The sequence below is a fragment of the Balaenoptera ricei genome, chromosome 10, assembly GCF_028023285.1.
Source record: "Balaenoptera ricei isolate mBalRic1 chromosome 10, mBalRic1.hap2, whole genome shotgun sequence".
Lineage (NCBI taxonomy): Eukaryota > Metazoa > Chordata > Mammalia > Artiodactyla > Balaenopteridae > Balaenoptera > Balaenoptera ricei.
Window position 1 is genome coordinate 99,898,307 of NC_082648.1, and position 23,296 is coordinate 99,921,602.

The 23,296-nt window shown below is 43.9% G+C and overlaps 1 protein-coding gene across 2 annotated transcripts in view; it reads right to left on the reverse strand.

The window, feature by feature from the left end:
- The window catches only part of TCF20 (transcription factor 20), a 98,584-nt gene that overhangs the window by 41,611 nt on the left and 33,677 nt on the right, over positions 1-23,296 (reverse strand). For both annotated transcript variants that reach the window (XM_059937097.1, XM_059937096.1), the window contains exon 2: positions 8,630-14,368. In XM_059937097.1, the coding sequence (XP_059793080.1) occupies positions 8,630-14,332 (5,703 nt within the window). In that variant the 5' untranslated portion in view covers positions 14,333-14,368. The remainder of the gene's footprint in view (positions 1-8,629; positions 14,369-23,296) is intronic.

Sequence of the window (23,296 nt, forward strand, 5' to 3'; positions counted from 1 at the left end):
AGTAGTTTTTGAATGAAAAAAAAAAGTAACTCTCAAGCAAACAAAGGACCTACATCTGATATCTGTCTGAACCAAGATTTAAATTTCAAAGACACTACTTTCAAAGTCTGGAACCACCTGGCATCTCCACGGAGCCAGTCACAATGAGTATGCCTGAGAGTTGTTAAATGAACATACGTTTTACTAGAAACTCTTCTACTAGCTGCTTAGTGAAACAGGTGAGAAATAAAATGTCTTCAAAGGTGATGTCACAGGAGAAAAGGGAAACTTCCTACACTGTTGGTGGGAATGTAAACTGGTACAGCCACTATGGAGAAAAGTATGGAGGTTCCTTAAAAAACTAAAAATAGAACTACCATATGATCCAGCAATCCCACCCCTGGGCATATATTCAGAGAAAACCATTATTCGAAAAGGTACATGCACCCCAATGTTCACTGCAGCACTATTTACAATAGCCAGGACATGGAAGCAACCCAAATGTCCATCGACAGATGGATAAAGAAGATGTGGTACATATATACAATGGAATATTACTCAGCCATATAAAAAAGAACGAAATAATGCCATTCGCAGCAACATGGATGCACCTAGAGATTGTCACACTGAATGAAGTAAGTCAGACAAAGGCAAATATTATATGATATACGCTTATATGTGGAGTCTAAAAAAACGGTACGAGTGAACTTATCTACAGAACAGAAGTAGAGTTACACATGTAGAAAACAAACTTACAGTTACCAGGGGGTAAGGGGTGGGGGATAAATTGGAGATTGGGATTGACATATACACACTACTATATATAAAATAGATAACTAATAAGGACCTACTGTATAGCACAGGGAACTCTACTCAATACTCTGTAATGGCCTATATGGGAAAAGAATCTAAAAAAGAGTGGATATATGTATATGTTTAACTGATTCACTTTGGTGTACACCTGAAAATAACACAACATTGTAAATCAACTATACTCCAATAAAATTAAAAAACAAAAGTTGATGTCACTGCAGCTGGGTCTCACTCCCATCAGAAGGGGCCTGCACCACTTCAGACTTGAAGTTTGTTATTTTGTTGGCCTTGGTCTCATGCGTCTGCTTATGTAGCAGCTCTTTAGTTCTGTTCTCACAAGGCACATTACTTGACAGCAGTATGCTGCCAATATATTCAAATCAAGCGTCAGTCATAAGCACACATAGCCAAAATCACTCCACTGTACCTGGATTAGTGGGACAGGGTCACATAGGGCTGAATTTTCTCTTTGGTTTGACTTCTACCCAATAAGCTTAATGACAGGAACACATTTTTACTAAAATGACAATGTGAGGACACCTTCTAGGACTAACATCAGCGCACAGTACTTATTTCATCTAAAAACCACAACTCAAAAGCCTCCAGGAATAGTTTGGAACCCACCAATTGCTGGTGGTTCCGCACTGCCCATAAATTAAAGGCTCAATCCCAAGACTACAACAGAGCCCTCTGTGGTCCATATATACTACACATATTAACTATTTTTGGTGGGAGGTGGAATGTGGTTCTCCCGAATAATTCCATGAATTCTTCATTATTTTGGATCTCCTTTATAGTGCTGACCTGTCAAAAATGTTTATTTAAAAAATTTTATTACTAGGTAGACTCTTTACTGTGGCCTTAGATAATCATTATCAAAAATTTACCAACTCACAAGAATATTAATGTCTTTACTTAATGTGAAGACAGATTTTATTCTCTTCCTTTTGCCTCCTCTCCTTGAGGACTCTAATTCCTGAGAGTGTTCATGTGGGCTAATGCTATTTCATGAGACAGTAATTAATATTACACCTTAAACACCATGCTCCCTGCTCCCCACAAACTTGAGTTTCCCACCAGAGTAATAAAAATGAGGAGAAACTGTTTGTTTCATATGCAGGGCAACTTTGCTATCCAGGAGGACACGTTCTGGACACTCCTGGGACGAATCACTAACTGTGCTAGAATGGAATGATATAAACCACAGCTTATTGAGCTAGCTTATAACAGGAACACATCTTCGCCAAAACAACATGTGAGGATGCCATTCTAGGGCAGACACCAGCCCACAGTACATGCCAAGCATTTCTCTATGTACTTTCCAAAGAGTAACTCATTTAATGCTCAGGACAACCTTCTTTACAGCGGGTGCCATCAGCTTCCATATTTTACAGATGAGGAAGGTGAAGTACAGAGGTTAGTGACTTGAGCAAGTGACCAGCTAGGAAATTCACAGGAAGCAACGTGATTCCAGGTCTTTGACCTAGCCCCCTACCCCGCCAACACACACACAGCTGCTGAGCAGAAGGGCAAAGGCAGAAAGGTGAGGACGATCTTTGAGGGCAACCATTAAGCTGACTGGACTTTCCCTTATTAGACTTCTTTCCAATACATGGGAAGATGGGAAGAAACTGGTCTGCAGCTGTGGCCTTCAGGTGTCTGCAAAACTGGCCTTGGCTTGGGATGAGGGGGCGGAAGCTCCATTTTTCTAACAAAGCTGGGTAAAGGAAGCTGTGCCTCCCTCGTGCAGGAGCTGTGCGGGGCAAGGCACTGCTTTCTGCAGGAAGCGAGCGAACCTTCCTGACAAGGTCCAGGAGCCCTCACACAGGGCTTCTCTTCACGTACCAGCCCTGGGGCCGGGGCTGAGGCTCACTCACCTGTGAAGTGACAAAGGTCCCTCACAGCATTCTAACTTCAGACTTCTATTGGTTTTCTAACAAGGACTCAGATATTTGTTGAATTGAAATGAATACTTACTTTTACATACTATTTGATCATGTGAGCTCTTTTAACACGTCAGCAATAACTAGCTTAAAATCTCAGGGATGAATTATTTGGCCTAATATACAGTGACCTGTCAATATTCTTATTTATGGTCCTTCAGCATTTTCAAAGAAGAGTCTGCCCCTTGTAAATTTTATTTAAAAATCAGGTGTAATGCTTCTCTCATCCCTAAAAGAAATAAAGAAATAGATTGTAGGAACACTAAGTCTTTCAATTTGTAAGGTAATATAAACAATAAAATTCTAAACTTCAAATTTCACAGGAGAGTCCCTAGAATTCAGAAAAACCAAATTCTGAAAGAAAATTAACCCTTTCTCTGGAGGTTCAGTCTCAAGGCCATCATGTAGTGTTATAAAAAGAGATATCTATCACACAGGTAAACGTTAAGAAAAATAGGAAATAAGATAATCACACAACTTTCTGCTGTATGATAAAAGTCATGGGAATAGAGAGATGAATGGGCCTCGGTGCCTTAATGTGTAACGTGGACAGGCTGTGACAGAAATGAGAGCTGTGATGACAAAGACCACGTGACGGGGGCTGGGGAGGGAGGGAGTGTGAGGAAGACGGAAGAGGAGAATGAGGAGAGAGAGTGTGGGAATGTGAGAGAGGGAGGGGTAGAGTAGAGGAGCCTGCAGGGGTGATGAGCTGGGGGTACAGGGATGAGGGAAAGGAAAGAGTCAATGGGGGGGAGAGGGATACTGGAGCTAAGAGCAGAGACCAGGAGTCTACGGAAGGCTTCTGCAGGACCTGGGCTGGTGGCAGCATGCTAGCCAGGCTGCTAACTTAAAGAGCACATAGATGGGAATTCAATGAGAATATGGGACAATGCCTTTATTTTACAAATAACCGGAGAAACTAACTAACCTGTTTTTGACATTTTAACACGTAGTCACACTTCACAACATAATCAACGTATTAGTACTTTTACACTTGTCAAATTATGTTTTTTGTCACTATTTAAAGTAAATTAAGGAGGATGTTAGCCTGTTAGATGTGTGAAGGCAAATTATTATTGTCCATTATTTAAACTTGTAATAAAAATAAACTTTAAATACTTTAAATAACCTTTAAATATAATCTTTAATATACTTTTCAAGATTGAAAACAATCTATTTGGAAGGGGTGCCACCAGCCTAGGTAGTGGAGGAGGGGAAGGGAACAAGCACAGGCCGGCAATGCTGAGATGTGCAGTCTCAAGGGACACACCAGAGATCCATGGCCACCAGATCCCTGAAAGCCTTCCCATTCCTAAACATATTGAACAGGTTTTTATGTAACAAATTATTTGTATGTCTGTTAAGAGGCAATTACTTCTGTCATACCATCCATGTCAGAGGATTCACATATATAATTACATCAAGGTAAATAATCAGAGGTCATAGTTAGACAAAACCAAAGAGGACACTCAGAAAAGTAAAGAAAGTGAAGGCCGTTTGTACAGGAATGTTCTACTTTTCAGCTATTTTTAGATTAGTGTGAAGCTTACAGGGAGAGGAGCTATTGTTTGTCAAAGACTTTGTATTATTTTGTTATAATATCGTGCTTGTCAAAACACCTGATAAATACATAGGCCAAAATGGATCTTTAATCAAATATATGTGGCCTTATCTCAACACGACAGGATTGAGAGCACGCTTATTAAGCAGACCAAAATCGAAGGCATCTGCTAAAACCCAAGATAAAACTAGACTCAAAGTGACCTTGACAAATTGAACCAGCATCCATCAAATTAAATAAAAGAAGGCAAGTTAGTGTAATTTGTTCTCGAGTACATTAAGAAAAGGAGAACAAAAGCTAGGCAAATAAAACTGAAAAGGATCTTGTAGTCATAGCGGAACATCAGCTCCAAGAGCCAAGAAGCATAACTTTTTAAACCATTTTAAAAATCAGCACATCACTGGGCTATACTACCTGAGCATGTGTCACTAAAGCCAAGTCATCCTTTATTCTGAGGGTAATGGAATGGTATCTTCTCTCTTCCTATCTCATTGAGTGGCTTGTGAGAATAAAACAGATGTGCAGTGTACTGAAAAATTCAATATACAAAGCTAGCATTCTATTCTAAAAGAGGGATGTAAAAAAAATAGAATGGGATCAAGGGAAGAGAAAGGTAATATTCTTAAAGGGCACTGGTATAGTAAATGAGTACAATATAAGAAAATAAGCTTAAAGCTGCAGTATGAGATTTAAGATTGGTCATGAAACTAATATAATGTTATATGTCAATTACATCTCAATTTTTTAAAAAAGGGTTGGTCAACTGTTCTGAAACCTGTTATTAAAGGAGAGTGGAAGATGCAAGAGGGAAGAGATATGGGAACATATGTATAACTGATTCACTTTGTTATAAAGCAGAAACTAACACACCATTGTAAAGCAATTATACTCCAATAAAGATGTTAAAAAAAAAAAAGGAGAGTGGAATCTGCAGCCCTGATGGTGCCATCACAGAATCCCAAGATCTAAGTTTAGAGCCTCTACTATATAGAAGTGGTGTAGGGACAAAAATACCTGTTTTTATGCCTTTTACCTTAAATGAAACTTTCCAACTTAAACAGTAGAGGCTGCAATTAATATTTTAAAAATCAAAAACTACTTTCAATGTTCTCTACCTAATGTGCTTCATGTTATTTTAACCATTTTAGTCAATGAAAGCTATGAAGGATGGGTTGAAGAGACTGATTTATCATATTCCGTGTATTTGTTCCAATTATAACATTCCAGATTTTATTTTGGGATCAAAGCTGACAAGTAGAAGACTAAATTGTCACTTTCTGAAGACATGATTCCGGACTAGGAGTTTTAAAAGGCAGGCCTGCTGTTTGGCCCTTTTGAGGATGGAGGGGGCTGTGATTTAGGGTGGTCGCATCATTTTAGGGTGCTTTCTACTTTCTATAAACTAGACTTGAATTGAGACATGGGATCTAGTGGTTTGCTGAGAAGGATTTAGTCTGCTGATTACTGGTTACCACTTATTACTAGAGAATGTTCAAAAGTTTACACACAAAAATTACTCTGAGAGATGTTAATAATGTTCTATGTTGAAATAAAGAAAACATGGGCAGATAGGGACACACACCAAAAAGTAACAAATAAAACAAACCAAACCACCAAATATTGTAACCTTCAGAGTAAAGTTGGCAAGCAGGCCATCAACTGGGGCAAGATGATGATTAATGGATTACTGAGCTCTCAGAACTGACTAAAGAATTTTGTGTTTACTTTAGAGTCTTAAATGTTATGTCCCTTTAGGACTTTTGCATTTTAAAATGCCACTGTGGGGGACTTCCCTGGTGGCCTAGTGGTTAGGATTCTGGGCTTTCAATGCTGTGGCCTGGGTTCAATCCCTGGGCGGGGAACTGAGATCCCGCAAGCCAAGCAGTGTGGTTAAAAAAAAAAAAAAAGCCACCGTGTCTAAGAAGCAAATCTATTTCAAACTTGGGGCTTTAGGAGTGACAATGATGGTGGAGAGAGGGAAGGAGGGAGAAAAAAGATCCTGTGGGGAAGTGGGGGGGGGAGGGTGGGGACAATGTCTTGGAGGGGAAGGCAAACTCCTTGTGTGGCTGAATTAGAATGTTCTAATTTAAAATATATGTAAATTTCACATTAATTACATTTTTTTTGACTATAGTTTACAAGCACTTCCTTTTCATCAGACACTGTTATAAATTCTGGGGATAATGCAATGATAAAATACAGTGCTTTGTGGGGAAGATGTAGTGGGGAGGAGAGGACAGTATGAAGTGTCCAAGAATACTTTGACCCTGGCTGATAAAACCCTTATAAAGTATGACTTTAAGTCATCTGTACATCTGTCAAGCATGGAAAGTTTTAAATACAAATCAATACAAAAAACTCTCATCTGATTAAACATCACAGACTGAACATACATTTACACATCTGTTTCCTTTCCACAAAAATAAAGGGATAAACTTATAAATTCATGAGGACATGAAGAATGGGAGGCGGAAACAAACAACACATAGGAGATGTCTAAATTCTGGAAACCGGAAATAAAAGACAGAGCAAGTGCTTCAGCAGACTGAAGGGAAGAAGAGGGGAGAGTGCAGGGGAGGAGCCACTAGAAATCCAGCCACCTTGTGGCACAGAGCCTGGGAAGCACAGGTGTCTCAGAAAGTGGGGGGTACAAGGTGGGGCTGGAAACCAGAACATTAGCTCAAAGTCTGTATGAGGAGTTAGGTCCCTTACTCAGCCCAGTTTAAGCAGGTAACTGTCCCCACAGAGGGATATTCAGAGAAGAGAAAGTTGTTGAAAATATCAGAAATGAAAATAAATAAAAGGTTGACTAGATGATAAAGTTGTAGAAAGCATGGAGAAATCAGAACAAAAAGAGAGAAAGAACACAGAATAGGAAAGAAAAGACAAAGCCAGAAGATCAATCCAGGAGGTACAATTCCTAATTAATGGGAATTCCAGAAGGAGAGAATAGAGAAAACAGAGGGAAGGAAATTATCAAAGAAGTAACACATAAACTTCCTGATCTAACAGCCATGAGTTACAGATGGCAAGAAAAGGCCAACCTCAAGGCCTATCATTTGAGATTTCAGAACTCTAGGGAAATGAGAAGATCCTTAAACTTCCAGAGGAGAAAGACTCAACACGTATTAGGGCCAGAAAATCAGAGTGGTTCCAGTCCTGTCGACTGCAACACTAGGAGGTAGAGGACAGGTCAGGAAGCATGACTCCAAGATAGTGAGAGGCAACTAGATTCTATACCCAACCAACCCCCCATCAAACGTGAGGATGCGATAAAGACGTCCAGATACATAAGATCTCAATGTATTTACCTCCCAAGCATCCTTTTTCTCAGGAAAATACTAAAGGATGATGCACTCCATTAAATGAGGGCCCAGACTAAGTAAGGTAAAGACATGGGTAAGGTAACAGCATTCCACAGAGGGAAGAAGTAAATGATGATGATTGTGATGATGAACGCCCCAGGAAAAGTTATGAAAGAGACCTGACATATATGCGCTAATATGTATAAAGTAGATAACTAATGAGAACCTGCCGTATAGCACAGGGAACTCTACTTCACTTCGCTGTACAGTAGAAAGTAACACAACATTGTAAAACAACCATACCCCAATTAAAAAAAAAAAAAAAGACCTGAAGAACAAAAACCCCCTTGGAAGGAGCCGTTTGGATTGGAAAGATGTGGTCCAAGAAAATAAAAAGCAAATAAAAACATGAATTAATAATTCTAGAGAAGTGAAAAGTTTTAAAAGAAAGAAGTTATATCCATAGTATATATTTCATAAGTATTACAGAGTCAGATGTTGAAAAATGGGAAAAAAGATCCATAGATAACACAAGTAGCAGTATAAACTTATCGTTTAGAAACAGAGGAAACTGGCAGAGGAATCAGGTTTGGGAAGGGGTGAAACAGGGACGTTTGTTTTAATGAGCTGGAGGACAGTAGCATGACCCTGTAACCTGTGAACACATATTGCTGATAAAAGTAAAAAGTGAAACAAATGTCCAAATTACTTAATTTTCTGTTATTTGGGTCTAGGAGCTTTATTATTATTTTTTAATTGAAGCATAGTTGATGTATCATATTATGTAAGTTACAGGTGTACAACATAGTGATTCACAATTTTTAAATGTTATACTCCATTTATGGTTATTATAAAGCACTGGCTATATTCCCTGTGTTGTACATGAGCTTATTAGGGGCTTTAATTTGGAGGAATCACCATGTGATATGAAAGAATAAAAAATACGGCTGAAACAAGTGAAGGTGGAAGAAAAGGAATCAAAAAGAAGTAACAAAAAGAGCAACTGGTAAGGGATTTCTCGTACTCACCATCTCTCTGGCTATTTCCAGCGCTTCCTGCAGGCCATAGAGCCTGCCACAGACCAGGTAGATTCCATTGGCCCAGAGAATACAACCCTCATGGACCCAAAATTCATTGCTGTCAAGAGGTAGTTCAGGGATTTGTAACTCCAACTCGGGGCCACCTTCTGAAGTGGTGGGCACGGAGGGCTTTGAGTCCAAAACAGTCTTTTCGCTGCTGCCCTCGGTGGTTGCTTTTTTACAAGGGAGCCCCCTGGACAGGGAGCGGGGGCCTCCGCCACAGTCTTCCGAGCGGTGTCGCCGCTTAAACCTGGGGTGGGCGGCCAGGCTCCTCTGCTCCTTCTGCTGCTGCTGCTCTTCCTCCTCCTCAGTGTCCGTCTTGGAGCCATTGGAAGCGCTTTTGTGCCGTACCTTAACTTTGCTCTGCATTTCCGTGGCCCTCTTAGGAGGCGGATTCTTGGGGAGAGTGGCTGCATAATCTTGGGGATAAAAGGGTCCAAAGAGGTCGCCCATGTTCCGGTAACTGGCCCACTTGCCACACAGACAGCAAACCAGGTGCCCCATAACAGAAGACTCTGTCACGACAGGTCCCTGCAGCATAAAGGATGAAGCTGGGAGCACCTTGCTTTCAGTGCTGCTGGGTGGAGGGGTCAGGGACCTCTGACCCTTCCGACCCCTCACCAATTTGGTCTGTTCTTCTTCTTCAGCATTGATGATTGTACAAACGGCTCCAAGTTCACACTTATTTACTACATGGATATAAGGGAAAAAAGACTTGTTCTTGGCATCAGTTTTATCCAGTGGCTGAGTGGCATACTTCAGCTTGATCTCAGGTTCTTGGGGCTCTACGATGGGAACTGCTTGTTTGGTTTTCCGCTTCCTTGGCTGCGCCCCAGGCTTCCTTCTCTCCCTCCTTTGCCTCTGCTTTTTTGGCTTTGGCTCTCCATCTGCAGAACCTTCTGGTATCTGAGGGGGCTGAGGGGGTGCAGGTGGCGGCTGCTGTTGTTTCTTTTGCTTATTCACACTACCAATGGGTCTCCCCTTCTTCTTTCCTGATGGGAAATAACCCTTTGGGGGGAAACCCTCCTGTTTGGGGGAAATCGTCACTGTATCGTTCTCCTTCTCTTCAGCCTTGGGGTTTGCCTCAGGAGCCAAGGAGCCCGCTGGAGGTACATTCTTGGAGTCAGGAAAGATTAGAGGTGCTGTCCCGCCCAGGGAACCATCTGTTCTCCCTTGGTTACTCCCAGGCTTCTGTGAGGTTGAGGACATCATGGCACCAGGGGGTTCCTTTCCAGCAGTGGCCGTGTCTGGGTGTGTCTCGGTCTTCACTTTGTCATCCCCACTGCCACGCCACTCCTCCGAAGACCGTGCAAGAGGCTTTTCTATGCTCAACTCCTGGTTTGTTGGACAGACTAGGTCAGACACCACCTCACCTTTTCTCTTCTCCATCTCGGCATCCTGAACAGCACCACTCCCGCCTTCGGGAGGGCCGCTCTTCAAAGACAGGATGTCATCGAGAGTAACCGTGTCTCCCCCAGCCTCTGCACTGTTCGAGGATGCACTCCTCCTAATGTTTGGGGATGTGATCTTCTGAACGATAGCTTCCAATTTCAACCCCCGTCCTTTCCGTGGGGGCAGTATTTTGGTCTTAGCAGGACTTGTGAGGGTAACAGCAGGGCAGTTCCTACCATCTGGACTTGGAAGGTCCTTGGAGGATTCTCTCTTCGGGATGGACTTGATCTCCTGGCTGTGAGAAAGATGGGCATAGGAATTGAAGGCTTTATCAGCACCTTCTTTTGGTGGGTGAAGGAGGCGCCCTTTATCTTCAGCGTTACTGTTCTTCACATCTTGTGACTGTCTCTTACTGGGAATGGGAGAGATAAAAGAACGGACACGCCTCCTCATGATTAAGGGGTTTTGAGAAGAATGATCCTCTTGACCTGGAAGCCTTAGCATAACATTACTAGGTTTGGATGACTGTGTAGACTCAGCTAGCCCATGTCCGTCGGTCTCATGGGGTGGTCCATACCTTTTTTGACTGGACATTCCTGGAGGACCGCTGCTTTTGGCTGGAGAAGTTTGCCGAGAAAGATCCCAACAAGATTCTTGTTGTAACTTCTGGGAGCTGTGCTTCAATTCGATGCCTTTGTTAGAAAGACCATCACTAGACATGAGGCAGCGCCCACCGTCCTGACCGCTGGGGTCATGGTAAGTCCCCATCGGTGGGCCATACATCATGCCATCTTTGTCATTCTTCAGGGGGCTCCGTACTCGGTCAAGAAACTGCTGCTGCCTTGGACTCTTGCGGGGTCCTTCCTGCCTGTGCTGAGCCGCAGCGATCACTCCCTGAGCAGAACTGCTGCTCCAGTCCTTATATTCCTCTTGTTGCTGTTGGTACATCTGTCTCTTGTAATGGAGCTGAGAATTCAAACCTGCATTGGGGTCCCCATAAGCATGAGCGCGAGTGTTTGTGTGATAAGCAGAGGCCAGGCTTTCTGAGTTGGGAGAAAAGGGAGTGTGCAAAGAACTCCTGTTGGCCCTCTCTGAAAAGGTCATATGTGGGTTTATGTGATGAGGGTCTCCCCCTGGGCCTCTGCTCCTCCCAGGAGACATCTTCAGTTTTTCTGAAAAGTCATGATACTGAGAAGGGGAACGACCCCTCATGCCCTCCCGACCACCAACTCGGCCAGGGACTCGCCGCATTGGCGTGGGTCTGCCGTCCTGTGGGCCATAGTCTGAGATGGAATCATGGGTAGCTGCTCCAGGGCTGGCGTTGCCTCGGTAGGACTCATGCTTGATGCTAGTAGGGTGGCAGTGGTCTCCAGATTTCTTGTTGTTGAAACTAGCTTGGGACTTGGATTGTTCAAAGTCTTCCTCTTTTATCTGCCCACTCTGCGATTTCAGCTTTGTTTCCATGGACACCAACCCACCTGGAAGAATGACCGACTGACTTAAACTTGGATTGAGACGTTCATTCCTCCCAAGTCTGGTGTCGGCACCCATGTGTCCCAGTGAGTGAGCCCCCGGGTCTCTGACAATCTGTCTTAGTGGAGAAATATCACAGATCACTGATCTTCTTTCAGAGAGGGAACCCCCGGGCTCATGGGCTGATGACTGAGGCTCTATTTCAAACTTTCTGGGAATTGGATAGTCAGCCAAATTGATCTGTTTCATTTCAGGAGCCGAGCCACTTGATTTCCTTTCCCAGGGGCCCCAATGGGGATTTTCTAATAGGGAACCAATGCTTTTGTTCAAAAGGCCCCTGCTAGCTAATTCATTGGTTTGACTAACTAACACATTAGGCCTTGTGGCTCCTTCTAGGCCACCAGCCATGCCCTGGTGCTCCTGAGTACTCCTAGAATATCTCCTGTCAGGGTGGTGGTGGTAACCCTGAAGCACTTCCTGCAGGAGGCTAGGGAACTTCTCATTCCTACCCTTTCGCTCCCCATGGCCAGTGAAGTCCCCCTTATCTTGTCCTGTAGGAAACTGAGGAAAGCCACTGACATTTCTTGGCACGGCTGGCCCAAAGCTATCTTTGTAACTATAGCGCAAGCTTCCAGGAGACTTGCTAGGCTCAGTTCTGCCTATAAAACCAGAGCCCCCTGTGGAGTGCCCGCTCTGGCCGTTTCCTTCTCCATTGTGGTTGGAGTTATTATCTCCATTTTTGTTTCCTTTATTTCCTCCTCCCGGAGGCTCTGGCTGTGGAAGTGACGCATGACTGGTTTCCTTTGCCCCGCCAGTGCTGGGTGGCCTTTGAGTGGCTGCAGGATCATCCTCTTGGGAGCCTTTTTCTTGCCCACCAGGTTTTTCTACCCGACTTGTCATAGCTTCCCGGGAGACAATCACCCCAACTGTCTTCTCACTGACTTTTGGGTTGCCCTCAGATGACAATGGCATGTCCTTAGCACCTGGCGAGGCGGTCTCTTCTCTGGCTACAGGACTGGCACTGAGTCTGGGGGCTTCACTCTGAGAGACTTGTGCTGGTGAGGAGCCTGCCTTCTCTGAGGCTCCACCCTTGTAGGTGGTGTCAGAACTGGTGCTCTGGCCACTCAGCTGCCTCACTCTCTCACCTGGGTCCTCGGAACTGCTGGAGCAGCCTCCATCCAGTGACTCTGCCAGAGGGGACTTCAGTTGTTCTTCAGCCTGTGAGGAGCCTTCGGAGTTTGTGCAGCTGTCTGCTTTCTTAGAAGATGAAGAAGGCCTCTTGGAGGTCTTCTTCTGAGGTGTCAGGGCATCGGAAAGTAGCATGTGTTGAACAGTATTAGGAAGATTGGCCACCTGCGTACTCAGGGCACTCAAGCTACTCAACCCAGGATCTGTCAGCCGCTTTTCTGGCACCCCTTCTAGTCCAAACCCTTTGAAGCCTGCAGCATGAGAATTAGGACTGGGCATCATTGATGGGGTTGGGCTGAGTTGAGGCATTAACTGTAGAATTCTGTTTCTGGAACCCATCGGCACATTGCCTTGCCCACACTGGAGATTCTCCCCACTCTGCATAAGAGGAGATGGGGTAGAGCTACAGCTTGGAGACTGAACCACAGAGGCAGCCGGGGAAGGGTTAGAAATGGGGCTGAAGTTCTGGTGAAACTGCATGGGGGACCTCACAGGAACCTCGGGCTGGCTGTACTGCCCCACCTGGCTTTGCAGCGGCAGCTTGGTGGCAGTGTTGGTATACTGCATCACATGCTGAGGAGGAGGGGGATGCTGCTGTTGTTGCTGCTGCTGCTGTTGCTGTTGCTGCTGCTGCTGTTGCTGCTGCTGCTGCTGCTGCTGCTGCCCCTGCTGGGTCCCTTGTGGAATCTTCGTCTGTTCAAAATTCTTCATAGATTGAGGCTGATAGCTGTAATTCGATTGTGTTCCATAAGCCTGTGCATTAGAACCCACATTATGTCCTTCGTACTGGGATCCAGCATTCACACTGTAACTGCCGTCATAGCTCTGTCCAGACTGGCTGAAACGTTGTGGTGAAGGGAAGGAGGAGGAGGAGGTCGCGGCAGAAGACTGGTAGTGTTGGCCAAACTGACCCACTCTTAACTGGTAACCAGTGGCAGAGGCTGGCAGAGTTGAGGGCCGCTGCATCGGCTGCATGTGGGATGAGCCGGACGCTGGCTGGCCAGTGGCCTGCGGCAGAGGCTGATGGGACTGGTAAAGCTGCTGTCTCAACTGCTGCACTTGCTGCTGCTGTTGGCTGGAAGGCTGCTGCTGGTACTGAGCGCTCCCTGGAGAGAAAGGTCCCGTGTAATCCTGCTGATAATGAGACACGCCACCAAGGGCAGAGTGCTGTGCTTGAAACTGGCCCACATGACCCTCACTCCCATACTGATTGCCAAAGCTGCTCCCCTGGGGGGGTCCATAGCTCTGCACAGGCCCAGAAGGCCTTCGCTGAGCAGGCTGCGGGGTTCCGGCTGCCACGGGGTCTTTGCTGCCTGCCATGTAGTAAAAGTCTCCAGCCTCTTTCCTGAAACCCTGGTAGCCCTGATGGCCGGAGGTTTCGCTAGCCATTGCCGCTGCTGCAGCAGCAGACGCTGTTCCTCGTCGTCCACCACCACTGCTGCCGCCACTGCCACCACTACTGCCACCTGCACCCCCAAAATTCTGGAACATCTGGGCCTGGCGAGGGCTGAACTCTTCTATCCGGGATGAGCCGTGTACCTCTTGTGGGTAGCTCTGCTGGTTTCCGTGGTAACTGCTTTGCTCCCGGAAGGACTGCATACTGTTCAGCAGCACCGCAGCAGGCCAACAGCCCTCCTGGAAACGGAAGAAAAAAAACCCGAGTATTAGACATGCATCTCCTCGGTACAAATAAAATCAAGTTTAGAGATGGAGGGGATGTGAAAATTCAGATGCCCAGATGAAGTTAACTGGTTTGAATTTCATCTCCTTTATTTCTTATCTTATCCATTTCTGAAGCTGCAAATAAGCAGAGAAACATCCATAAGAGTGAGGCAGAAGTCTACGGTAGTATGAAAAGAAACATTCTGGGCAAATACAAATTCAATACAGTAAAAACCTCACTATTAGATAAAAGAGCCCCCAAAATTCAACTGGGTTAAATATGGGGCTATATTATTATTGTCAATAAAAAATCCAACAATTTTTAAAAAGTCTTCCAGTTATGGTGGGGGAGGGGTGAGAAAAAAACACTTTCATTTAGTTTGTTTCATGTATTATTAGACTGATTACTGAACTGAGAGTCTCACATAATGATGAGGCAGTTACTCCCCTCCCCGACTTTGAGAAATGGAACTGGCCTGAGAACAGAAGTCAGCTCCTTATATCCTAATGCATGTGACTGCAGGTTTACTATAATTACCAACAACCTGTGATGATGGGTGACCCCGGGACACTCAACTCTTAACACTGCATGGATTCCTTATTGCTTCAGTCAGCTATACAATCTTAGGGGTTAACCTCTTCTTGACACATAAGTATGTCCAAGCCCCACCACCCGCTCCCATCCTCAACTCCCAGGTACAAAGGGCTAGGCATCATAAGCCAAAGTAGCAGTGACTATTCGTCCAGATTCTTTCCGGAGGTTTGCAAGAAGTTTTAGCATCTCTAACCCCCATGTAGTTTTTGACTTGCCAATCTAGTATTCACAAAGTTATTATTGGCCATTCCTATGAAAGAGGGAATTCAGTCACACAGGAGAACAGCAAAAGATATAGAGGAAAATTAGAATTCACCAAGCCTAGGACCTAGACTCTTCCCAAAGTCATCTGATTGGGTCAACACTTTGCATTACCTTTGCTAATGTAATTCTCATGTAATATAATACTCCTCTTAAACAATTAATCAAGAGCTGTTTTTTTTTTAATTGGCGTATAATTGCTTTACAATGTTGTGTTATTTTCTGCTGTACAACGAAGTGAATCAGCTATATGTATGCCTATATCCCCTCCCTCTAGGTCTTCCCTCCCACCCCTGCCCCCCCATCCCGCCCATCTAGGTCATCACAGAGCACCGAGCTGAGCCCCCTGTGCTGTACCGCAGGTTCCCACTAGCTATCTATTTTACACCTTTTGCCTGGGCCTGTCTCCTCAGAGTCAGAGATGAATAAGACAAGGTCAAACTGCTCCAAATGACTTTAAAATCAATTATTCAAAAAAGAAATTACAAAACACACATGGGTTAGGGTAAGTTAAGACAAAGTTTTCCTACAATGGCTTATGAATCTACTTTAATTCCCTCTCAGGGGAGCTGAAAAAGAAGTTGCCGGCAGGAAAGTCAGTGATTCTTTTAAAAGGTAAGTTGGTAAGCTGGATTCCGTATCTCCAAGCCCTGCAGTGGCTCCCCATTTCATCCCAAGTGAAGCCGGTCTGGGAGGCCCGCCCCCCACCTCCTAACTTCTCTGACGTCCTCCTCTGCCACTCTCTGCCCTAGTTCTGCTGTCTCCTTGCCTCTGGGCCGGGCCACCAGCATTTCTACACAGGAACTTTGCTCGTGCCCGTGACGCTCCTCTTCCAGAGGCACATGGCTTGCCCCTTTACTTCCTTCCAGGAACCAGTTTGGCCTTCCCCTGGCCATCCTATTAAAAAACAGCTAACTCCACACCCTCACCTGGGCCTTCCTGATTCCCCTGCCTTGTTTCCTCCCCAGTATTTATTCCCAACAGGTACATATGCGCTACTTCTATACTATCTGTTCCTGCCCCCACTAGAATGTAAACTTCCAAGGGCAGAGACTTGGTTTCTTGCTGTAATCCTCCTGTCATTAAAACAGGAAGGAGCACACAGCAGGCATTCTATAAACCAGTAAGTGCACAAGAAGTAAGCCTCAGAGAACCAGGCTAGAACTTCCATACTCGGAGATGGTGGTGTGGCAGTGAGATGAGAGAAGAGCAGGAAGAGAAAATAGAATATGACTGATCTGAAAGCAGAGCTAGATGATGCTTAAGATCCTGCCTGTAAAATTATCCAGTTCCAGAGGGAAAAAACCCAACTTAAGTCCACATGAGAGCTGTGAGGAGACTGCAGAAATTAAACATGGACCACAGCTGAAGATGGTCAGTAACTCTAAACTCTGAAAGCTTGACCCACTTCTTCCTGAACTATCTTAAGTCTAAATAGCTAGACAAGAGTCTACTACTTGGATATTAAGTTTGATTATATAATCACATGACCCAAAGTCACCTTTAAACATTCAAGTACAAATAATCTCAGAATCTAAAGGAAACCTCTTCTCTTCCTCTTCAAAATGCCTTTGCAACAGACAGCTATTTTCTGTGTTCCAGTGAATCTGCTGGGCAACAGATTAACTCCTACCGGAGGGCTTACTGTAGTGCTTGATACTGTACCAGCACTTTACAAGCACTGACTCACTGAATCCTCACAAAATCAGTATCCTCATCTTCCAGATGAGGAAACTGAAGCACAGAGTTCACAAGGCTGGCCTGGCAGTCTGCACCTTCAGGCCACGTTCTTAACACTACAGTACCCAGAGGATCTAATATGCAGTCAGTGACAACTGCCACTTGTCCTGTCAGAGGTCAGCCTTGAAAAGTGGATGACCCCACTAACAATACTTTGAAGTTATGTGCTTCTCTATTTCCCTCTCACAAGGACCTCCCCACTAAGCCACTCAGGGTAAGTTAGTAACCACCTTAGGAACTAAGACTGTCAAGACCAATTCTGTCCACACAGGTATTTTTCCTGTTTGTGGTGTCCTCCTACCCTAGCTCTTAATGCCAATGGCTTTCTCTACATGATAAAAGGCAGCCGATGGGTTAAATAGAACAAAAAGACTAAATCTGGCAGTTTAATGAAAAGCTTCCTTGAGAGATCATCTCTCCATAAATAAACATCTTACATGTTGTTTAATTAATCCTTCTGTAAATAAAATCAGTCTTCTGAAAAATGAGTGTATAAACAATGTTGCCACTTGCTCCAAATTTTTCCTCAACAAGGGCTGCTAAGAAGAACACTGTAACATCAGCACTTCCCGCCTCCACCTCCGGCTGCCTCGCTCCTCAGAGAATCCCATCTCCAGAGTGGGAGACAGATTTGGGTACAGTTCCTTCTGAGGTGTGCTCTCAGCCCTTCTCGGAGGTTTCCTGTCCTGTATGATGTCATCCTCTTCCCTATTGTTATTGTTCTGGTTTATGGACTAGATGAAAAAAGAAAAAAAAAAACCCCACAGCCAGATATCTCCTGCAGGGTACTAGTAAAGTTAAATACTCTCAGTACACATGAAGTATCTGATCACCAGCAAGTGGGTGCAAGTTCATTTTTTAGTATTTCCAAGTAAAGCAATTAGGAAAACCAAGTATACCAGCAACTGGAAATGTAAACCCAAAGTACTAATTTCAGCATTAGTGTATAAAGTAAGCTACTAATAAATAATTCCAATACGTCCCATCATTTAAGAAAAGCAGAGCATCAGTGTAATCAGTTTTATAGCTTCATGATTAATAGTGACAAATGCCTGAATTTCCTCATTTGAATGAGTACAGATGCAGTAAAGAAAATCTGACACTCTAAAAGGAAGCAAAGTCACCCATAAGGAATTTCTATACCTAATATGAAAAAGGTTTACCAACTCGCCTCCCTCCCCAACTCTCCCTTTCCTGGTTCTCTCCCATTTTCCTAACCTTCTGAATGGTTTCGGGAGGGCTATGGAGGTGCACTGGTGAAGTCCAGAACGCAGTGCCTTATGTGTTCCACGGTCCATGATCCAGAGTCCACACTGGCCTCCCTACAAGCACTGCTTCCCCCTGCAGCCACACTCGCCACCCTACCCCAGGGGCCAACGACCTTGCCGTCTTGTAGAAAACCAACATTAGCCTTCTTTGTCCTTCTTCCTCCTTGCGTCCAATATCATCCCACTCCCCAAACCATTCTCTTCTCCACAAAGTTTTCCAAACTGTCTTCAAGACAGTTTCCTTGAGAGATCTTTTCAAGTACCTGCTTCCTCTTTTATTTCAGGTTTAATCTTTGATTTTCTGCTTATTGTCCTCCCTTACCTTGAAAAAATGCTTTAATCCTCAAGATGTTAACAACACAAATACTTCTAGTTATGGCCCTTGTCTGGTGGATTATTCTGCTTTCCCTCCAACCTTACTCCTCACCCACCTCCATCCTACTGTCTCTGGGAGGGGGCACCATAGGGACTGTCAAGAGGCTCCACTGCCCCTCTGGCTTCTGGTCCAGTTGCCTGGAAGAGGCAGGAGGAGGGTGAGGAGGAGGAATTTACACTCCTGGCTCCCACCCTGCAGTGGCTGAGGCTGGCTAAGATGACCCACCAATGGCCAAGCCCCGGGTGGGCAACCTCAGCAGCCGCCTTCTCCAGGCTCGAGGAACGGCTTCCTCCTCTTGCCTTCCAGGCCCAGGGATACTAACACCTCCCGCTACTGCTAGCCCAGGAGACTCCACTTTCTCCACTGGTGTCCCCAGTCCCTGCTTGCCCTTTGTAAATCGTCCCAGTTCTGCACTGTGGACAACTCAGCAGCATTGTGACTACCCTCTTTCTAAGTTCTCCGCTGCAGATCAGAACCTGGGAGCTACCTTTTCAGAACACTTTTTCCAGCATAATCTGGGTTAGAGTTTACAAAGAGGAGCACAAGCAAGATTTGAAAGGCAGAAGAAAAGGAGAGGGTAATACTCCCGGAGGTGGCTGCAGCAGACATGGATTCACAGTGGCTTCCCCGTGAGCTCACGAGAACCACTCACTGTGGTGTTTCAGTGTGAGATGATCGGTAGCAGCTTCCCTGACCTTCCCAATCCCAGTTCTTCCAAAAGTTGGGTAAATCCTTAATTCCTCTATCAAAACTCTTCATACCTGGAATAGAAACCTTCCTTTTGCCTGAATGAAACAATTAAATGCTCCTTAAAGTACCCAGTTCGAGTGTGCCATCTGTTTCCACCAGGACCCTGACTAATATCGTTCTTCTCTCATTCCTAGGATTTCAGAGTAGAGTATTATCACTTGGGGAGCGAGAGACTTCTATTTCATGCAACATACCAGAGGGTCTAAAAATCCTCCCATAACAAAACACCTATAAACGTCAGACGAAATGCACAGCCAAGCTGCAAGGAAGAAAGAAACGCCCAGGATTCAAAATTGGTTGGGACTCTGACTGCCAGGGATGGGGTGGGTCAGGTGTGCAGGACTTATTAACCATATGGTAATGGTTTTAATGACAAGACCTCCAGACCTCTTTTGGTGGTGGTGGGGAGACAGAACAGTCACTTTTGCATGTAAAGACTCTAGGCAGTGTCACTTGTGGCTGGATTAATTTCCATAAAGATGACAAAATACATTTTTAGGCAGTCACCAACTCATTCTCAAGGACAAAAATGTTCTTTCCTCAATTGACCCAACTTCCTATCCCCAAGGAGAACCACGATCACCTCTTAGATATCCCTAAGCAAGACGCTTTAGAACAACCTCAAACTCATCTCTTCCTTGAACTCTTTGTATTTATGGTGTTACCTAATCCTGTGACTTTTCCACCTCTTGGATTTGCCCTTCTCCTCTCCAGCCTTGTCACTGCCATTCTCATCTTTCTTGGACTAGAATAACATCTCTAGAAGGTCTCCTTCCCAGAACCGATCACCTGGAACAGCTTTTCTTCACCTGCTGTTTTGACAGCATTGCCTCCCCACATGCCTTGAAGCCCTCTGGCATCTTCCCAACCCAATTTCTGCTCATCTCCACCCTCTCAATCAAACCTGCTCCGTCCACTCTGGGCCATCGTCCTGCCCTCACCTTGAAGCCATCTCTGAAACATCCCTAGGTCCACAAATTCCTTCCTACTGAGTCAGGTCATATGGTTCCCAGAATCTTAAGAGCTCCTGAAATGTGACCTTTTCCACAAGTCTTCCTTAAAGCAGGTCATTTGTTGGCTTTTCTCTGTTAGTAAAAACAAACTTAGTGAAGTGCATTTGCCTTTAACCACTATCTAAAGGTATGCGCTATTGATGATGATAGCTACCATTTATTCTGTGTGTCAGGCACTGGGTAGTTTTACATATATTTCAACTTACAGGTGAGAAAAAAAAAACAGATAAGTTATGTAATTTGCCAAAAGTCACTCTTCTAGGATAAACTGAAGCTGATATCCTATAACTCAAATTCTTTTGGTTCTAAAACCCACTTTCCCTTCTTTCACTGTACCACAAATTGAGCAAGGAGCACTTAAATCCAGGTTTTAAATATTCCTAACACTTTGGGTCTTCCCTGGCGGTCCAGTGGTTAAGACTCCACACTTCCACTGCAGGGGGCACAGGTTTGATCCCTGGTCAGGGAACAAAGATCCCACATGCCTAGCAGCACAGCCAGGAAAAAAAAAAAAAAAAAAAAAAACACCTAACACTTAGACAGTAACTGTAGCTATCACCTATTTCCTGCATCTCTAACACAAGCCACACACTGTACCAGGTGCTTTATGTAAATATTAATGTCTTTAATCCTCACCATGCTCTAACAAGTATTAGCACTCCTTTTTGTAAAGTGAGGCTCAGAGAAGTTAAATAAGCAAAACATTCATAGTAAACAGACAGGTGGGATATGGAATGCCCACCCCAGAACCCAACCTGTACTTCTGACAGAAGCCTTCCGTGAAACAGAAGCAAGACTTTGACAGATTGGGAGTTATTTTAGAAGGAAATCTTGAAATTTTCTAGAGTTGAATTGACTTTCTATACCTGGATAGTTCTGTTATTTGCTCTATGTATGTGCAAACATGGAATCTTCCTAAGTAGATCAGGCAAAAAAGATTTACTCAAGGTTTTGATTTGATATTTCATATTCTATATCATATTTGCAGATGAACAGAGCCTAGACCTTTCTTGGTGGCTGACAGGTGTCTCAGTACAATTAGGCCTTAAGAGTAAGATAATGTGCTGATGGTGCTGGCCTGTCCCTGGCTTGGGAGCCCAGAAAGCAGCTTAAGGAACCAACTCGGAATTTGCAAGTCAGTCGTCTAGAGGAAAAGACACCCACCAGAGTGCTACAGATCTAAAAAGTTTGCTCTGAGGGTCAAAACCTGTTTTGTATTAACCATGCAAGCTATAAAAAAACATCCACCTTCAAACACGATCAAATACATGCTGGCAAAAAGTGGGAGCACAAATTTATAGCTATTAAATTAAAAAAAGAAAAAAAGCAGAGATGATATGACACCTGGTGAGGTTGGGGTGAAGCTGGTACAAACAATAGCAAAAGCAGCATAAATTATTACAACCCTTTGGAAAAGCAATTTGTTAATAAAAATATTAATATCTTTTGACCCAGTAATTCTATCAATATTTACTAGATTTCTATCTTAAGGAAATCTCAAAACAACCAAGCAAAAACGAAGGTACCAACATATTCACTCCAGTGATATCTATAAGCAGAAAAGATGGGCAAGAATCTAACTTTTTAGCATTTGAAAATGATTAAACACATTATGGTATTTTCACTCAATGAAATAGTACATATTCATTGAAAACAACTGTGAAGATTCTAGCACCATAGGAAATACTTATTTTATATACTAAGATGAAGAAAAGTAACCATATCTGTGCTATGGTTACAACTATCTGGAAGTCATTTGGTCCAGGGCCAAACAGTATGGAAAAATGAAAACCTTTCTATTATTCAGGGTGGCAGGATTATGGATGCATTTTCATTTCTATAGACATTAATACCTGCATAGAAAATAATCACTTAAAATCTCATTAACCTTATTTTAAAAATATACCTCTCACACTATCTCAAAAATATCTTTGTTCTGCTGACAGCAAAGCACTTCCCTGACTGAGAAGGGAAAAAGGAAGGCAGAGGAGACCCTACAAGCCCAGGGGCAGGTGGGGGAGAAAGGCAATGTCAGGCAGGAATCCTCGCTCTAGAAAACCTGGCACCAACACCACACATACACTGTGGTGCCCCAGTGAGTGTGTACACAGAAAACACCAGCTCTCTGAGCTATTTTTCAGAATTAGACCTAAAAACAGCTGAATTCCACCCCAGAGTGGGCAGCCCTATTTTTAGACATAATCTCAAATAGCTAAGAGACCACAGCATCCTATCACCACATGTTTCTGTAACTGCATGGAAACGCCATAAACTTCTCCTGGACAGGCCAAAGGGGCTCAACCCCATTCCCATTAGATAGTTGCCTGTCTCATATTCACAAGATCAATCTAGATGACCTCATCTGTGGGCAGGATGGCCAATAGTTTTGAAAAAGGGGTAGAGCTGGTGGTATCTCTGGATCTAGCTGGGGCTCCCTGTGGGTTTTTCCTAACTATTGAGCCTGAGGGCTTTTGAGATGTTATTAATTTTTTTTTCTCACTTAAAGGTTGTATGAGTACATAATTTCTAAACCTTCACAGGCAAAAAGGATCACAGAAAGCAATCAGTGTTGCCATTTATAGGCAAAAATGGCTTCATTTTATAATAGCAACAAAATTAAAAAGATACCAGAGGACTAATCCAAAGTAGAAGTAGGCAAAAGCTACATGTCGAAATAAACTTTACCAAAGGACTCCGAAGAAGAGTTCAAAAACAAAACAAAATAAACCAACCCACCAGGGAAACACATAACGTATCTAGATGAAAAGACACAGTATCATAAAGAGGTCAAGTCTCCACAGATCAGTTTATAAAACTGATAACGTTCTGGTCAAAATCTCAGTAGGGTCTTAAAAAATAATTTATTTTGAAATAATTTCACATGTACAGGAAAGTACA